The sequence below is a fragment of the Sardina pilchardus genome, chromosome 16, assembly GCF_963854185.1.
Source record: "Sardina pilchardus chromosome 16, fSarPil1.1, whole genome shotgun sequence".
NCBI lineage: Eukaryota > Metazoa > Chordata > Actinopteri > Clupeiformes > Clupeidae > Sardina > Sardina pilchardus.
This window is the reverse complement of record NC_085009.1, coordinates 21,557,925-21,562,924: the sequence shown is the minus strand read 5'-3', so window position 1 is coordinate 21,562,924 and position 5,000 is coordinate 21,557,925. Positions and strand designations below refer to the sequence as shown.

Below are 5,000 nucleotides of genomic sequence, written 5' to 3'. Positions count from 1 at the left end.
GGGGGGGGGGGGGGGGGGGGGGGTATTCTAGCACCTCCATGTCTCTAGAGAAGATATATTCCATGATGTTGACCATGGGGGTGGTGTTTGAATTGGGGAGATGGCTGTGTGTGTGTGTGTGTGTGTGTGTGTGTGTGTGTGATGGAAAAGCTTTAGACTCAGTAGGTGTGCAGATGAATGCGGAGCGTCTTCTAAGCGGTGGGAGGTGGCATCAGTGGGCTGGCACCTGCGGGGCGTGTGATTCCTCCAGCTTGTTTTCTCACACACACACAAGGCCGTATTGGCTGCAGTCTGCAGTCTGGCTTCTAACGCTTCCAGACCCCCCTGCACACACACACACACACACACACACACACACACACACACACACACACACACACACACACGTCTCTCTCTCTCTGCCTCTCTCTCTGTGAGTCACATCTCATTGTCTTGACCTCCCTTTTCTCTCTGTTTTTCCAGCATATGCCCACATTTGTCAATCAATAATTGTCTCTCAGTCGCTCCCTGTTGTTCTTTTCTGTGTGTACATGTGTGTTATCCGTTAATTTCTCTTTTTTGTTCTTCTCTCTCTCATTATTTCTGTCTCTGCAGTCGCTGGAGAGCATCACCAGCACTTGGCAGGAGATCTGCCTGGACGTCGCGCCTTACAAAGACAAAGGTCACCACAGGCTAAGGTGAGGTCAAGGGTTCAAAGGTCGGGCAGGTCAAGAGGTCAGCGACACTCAGGTGTCGAATAAGGAGATCTGTGGGCCAGTAATGAGCCGATTTGAGGCCACAGATGCCCATTAACACTCCTCATCCCTCACTGACCAGAGCAGAGCGTCTGGGAGAGGTAGCGGACATTAATCAATGGATATTGGGCCTTGAAGAAGATGAGGGGTCTTTCAAGCGGGTGTTTTACACAGAGAGCTATTAGCTTGCAAGAGGGGTTCTCTTTGACTGGAGAAGCAGGTTTCAGTGCTCCTCGCTGCACTAGCGAGTAGCAGAGGAAGGGGGTTTGGATAAGATCCAAAGAGAAGGTTTCTTTAAAGCTGCTTGGAGGAGCAGACTAAAGAACCCGTTTTTGACTAGAGTGGCACCACAACGATACATGTTTGATATCTGTCCTATTTAAGGTGTGTGTGTGTGTGTGTGTGTGTGTCTGTGTGTGTGTGTGTGTGTGTGTGTGTGTGTGTGTGTGTGTGTGTGTGTGTCTGTGTCTGTGTCTGTGTCTGTGTACAGTAAGTGTGTGCATGCATCCATAAACATAGAGATCCAACCAACATCCATCCGTTGATTGTCAATATTACTAATACTGGTCCATGCCTCGTCGATACCAAGGTATTGTCAAGCTCCCAAACAAACGATGCTACTATCGGTATTTATTTATCTGTTAGTAACATCGACTGATTCTATTGCATACACGCTGGCAGGCTGTTTGTATTGTACAGTATCGTTAGGCGATATCGATTTTGGTAGCAGTACGGGTACAATCCAAGTCCAACGCCCACCAGAAGCGTACGCGCCGCGCCGCGCCACGAAAAAAAAATTGAATTCCATTGTTTTCAATGGAGCATCGCCCACTGGAAACGTTTGCCGCGCAGCAGCCGCACAGAGATAGAAAACTATTCTAAAATCCTGCGCGGCAAGCCCAGACCGCCGAACACCGCTGAACGCCGCTTCTGGTGGGAGTTGGACTTAAGGAGACCCATCCCTACTGATCCCTAGCCCCGGCCTAGGGGCCCTCAGTGGGTGCAGCGCTGCACTCTGCCCGTGTCGGCCCTGCCTGGCCAGGGTCGGGTTGAGCTGATTTGTGGGCAGCTGCTGTGCGGCGCCCCGGTGTGATGTCTCTATACGGCGGGGGGATTACGGATGGCGACGGCGGCCCCGTGGAAGAGTGGCGCGTCAGACCCGGTCTGCTTCTGTCATGCTACATTTCAGATGGAGCACTCCCACAGTCACCAGCCATGGAGATGTCACATCACATATCCGCCATGGCAAGAGCTCCTCATGGGGCGACTGCATTTCTCTCTGTTTTCTCTCTTTTTTTTCTCGCTCTGTCGATTTCTTTTCTCTGGCTTTTCTCTGTCTATTTTATTTCTTATTTTCTATTTTCATATTGTTTTTTTTTTCATTATCCTTTTTTTCCTCTTTCTGTATTTTCTGTATATTCACTGCTCCCCGAGCGCCGCTGGTTGGGCAGGCAGCTCACTACTCCGGGTTAATGTGTGATTCACTTCACTGTGTGTTCACTGTGTGCTGTGTGTGTTCACTAATTCGGTTAAATTGGGTTAAATGCAGAGAAACGGGATCAAAAAAGTATATATTCTATTCTTTCTATTCTATTCTATTTCTATCTTTTCTGTTCTATTTCTTTTCTCCTTGTCTTTCTTTCTGTCTTTCTGTCCCTTCACTCTCCCTTTATTCCATCACCTCTTCCAAGTCCTCCACAGAGCAGCTGAGAGTCCTTCATGGCAGCCATAGTCTCACAGCAGGACCCTGTCCTGTCCTGTCCTGTCCTGAGGAGCCACTGGTGAAGAGGTCGTCACCTGACCCTTGTGCAGACACCACCATCGTTCATGAACACACACACACACACACACACACACACACAAACACACCCACCGCAGTACAGAGACCCACCTCAAGATTAGATTTGAAAGAGAAATTGCTGACTTCTTCAAACAGGAACACACACACACGAGACGAGAGAGTGCCTCCTCTGGTCATGCGCATTCAGATGTAGTACACCCATGCACTCACTCACAGCCAACCCCCCCTCCACACACACACACACACACACACACACACACACACACACACACAAACACAGTTATTCACATATAATCTCTCATGCCCACTTATATTCACCCTCACACACACACACACACACACACACACACACACACACACACATTTATCATTTATGTACACACCCATGCTGTGCAGGACCGTGGCCACATAGTGCCTTCTGTCAAAAGCTCGTTAAATAGCCATTGCCCTCAAGTAACAGATTTTCTCCCATAATTGGAAAGTTGTCCTAATTGACTTTGCTCTAATTGATGTATTGGGTTATTTTTTTACCTCTGTCCCCCTCCTCCCCTTCCCCCATTCTAATTGAACCATAACTTTCATGTGTTCCTGGTCAACAGTTAATTGGTGATTTGGCAGTACGATCTGTGGACAGTATGGATGTGTGGCTGTGTGCGTGTGTGTGTGTGTGTGTGTGTATGTGTTTTTTGTGTGTGCCTATGCTATGAGTATGTGTATGTGTAAGAGAGTGAAGTTGTGTGCATGTGTGTGTGTGTATTTGTGTGTGTGTATATGTGTGTGTGTGTGCGTGTGTGTGTGTGTTATAGACAGAGTTCGTTGGAAAGCTGGAAAATATATGCAGGGCTCCCTGTGATGGAATTGGAGGCTCCGGGGCAGTCGTGCGCTTCGTGTGAGAGGTGTATTAATTCATGTGGCATTATGATATTACTCTGCGCTGCAGCCACGCATTAAGTCATGCTCTCTGGCTCCAGGGCACAGGAGAACAGAGGGAGGGGGAGGGAGGGAGGGAGGGAGGGAGAGAGAGAGAGAGAGAGAGAGAGAGAGAGAGAGAGAGAGAGAGAGAGAGAGAGAGAGAGAGAGAGGAGAGAGAGAGAGAGAGAGAGAGAGAGAAAGAGAAAGAGAGAGAGAGAGAGAGAGAGAGAGAGAGAGGAGAGGAGATGACTCAGGGTGGTAGAGGGGAGGTAAACAGGGAAGAACAATGAGAGAGAGAGAGAGAGAGAGAGAGAGAGAGAGAGAGAGAGAGAGAGAGAGAGAGAGAGAGAGAGAGAGAGAGAGAGCATGCTCAAGAGAGGCAGAGAGAAAGAGAGCGAAAGAGAGTAAACCAGCTCTCCAAACAAGACAAGATGTGGAGCTTTTTGTGCTGCCATAGTCTTCGCTGTAATCCATGCGTGGCACACAAAGCCACTCCACGGCGAGCCATTTGTTTGTGCTCATCCACTGGGCGAGGCTCTGCCTCCTCACTGGCAGGCTATCTGCACTATCTGGAGAATACCAGGAGCCATCAATCTCCAAAGAAACTCATACGGAGAGTTTTTATTTAAGCCACTATAGGAGAACGGGGCGAGAGTCCATTCAGTGGGGGGAACTGGAGCTCTTGTGACTTTATGAGATCATACTTGGGGAGGTGACACGGTGGCGCGTGTGTTAACGTTCCTCTGGCTTTAGCAGATTTTTTAATCTTCAGCAGTCGGGAGCGCTCAGAGGGAGCGCTGACTTAATCAGAGTGTGTTTTCTCTTCTCTCCTGGAGAATTCGACTTGTGACTTTGGCCGGTGGTAGCGCTCGTACTGATGTTGCTGCCATGCACAGCCCACGCTGGAGCCTTTCTGATGCTCAGAGCTGATGAGGACAAGAAGAGGAAGCCAACAAAGCAAAAAAAGAAGAAACAATGAAAGCGTTCGATTGGGGAAAAAACAAATAAAATTGTGGTACAAGAAGTGGCACTGTTCACACAGAGTCAAGGTGCTTTGGTGGAATTGTTTTAGACAATCGCTGATGTTCCCTGAAGTTTTCTCCCAAATGACTTAAGGCCCAATTCTCAACTGCCCCAGGCACTTTATTGTGTGTGTGTGTGTGTGTGTGTGTGTGTGTGTGTATGTGTGTGTGTGTGTGTGTGTGTGTCGGTGGATGGGTGTATTTCTCAGTGTTAGGCTGTGTGATCGTGATAATTGGAGAGATTTTGTGATAACAGAATGTTGAAAATATATGCAGAAGAGTGGGAGTTCTTTAACACGTCAGTGTCTGTATGTGGGTTTGCATTTTGGGTCGCATTTGTTTGTGTCCAGTTAAAATGTACAGACACATACGCACACACATACACACACACACACACACACTCACACACACACACACACGGTGTACGTCAGTACTAAAAGCTGCTGTTGGTCACAGGCTGCCGCCGCCTGTCGCCCACCTGTAAGACAGTGACATGTGGCTTCAGACACAGAGACAGAGACAGACTCAGAC

General features: G+C 48.5%; 1 protein-coding gene across 1 annotated transcript in view; it reads left to right on the top strand.

Moving 5' to 3' along the window:
• Positions 1-5,000, top strand: part of dnah2 (dynein, axonemal, heavy chain 2) — a 223,751-nt gene that overhangs the window by 90,460 nt on the left and 128,291 nt on the right. Inside the window, 1 exon segment of the mRNA XM_062516042.1 lies at positions 595-677. Within this exon segment, the coding sequence (XP_062372026.1) occupies positions 595-677 (83 nt within the window).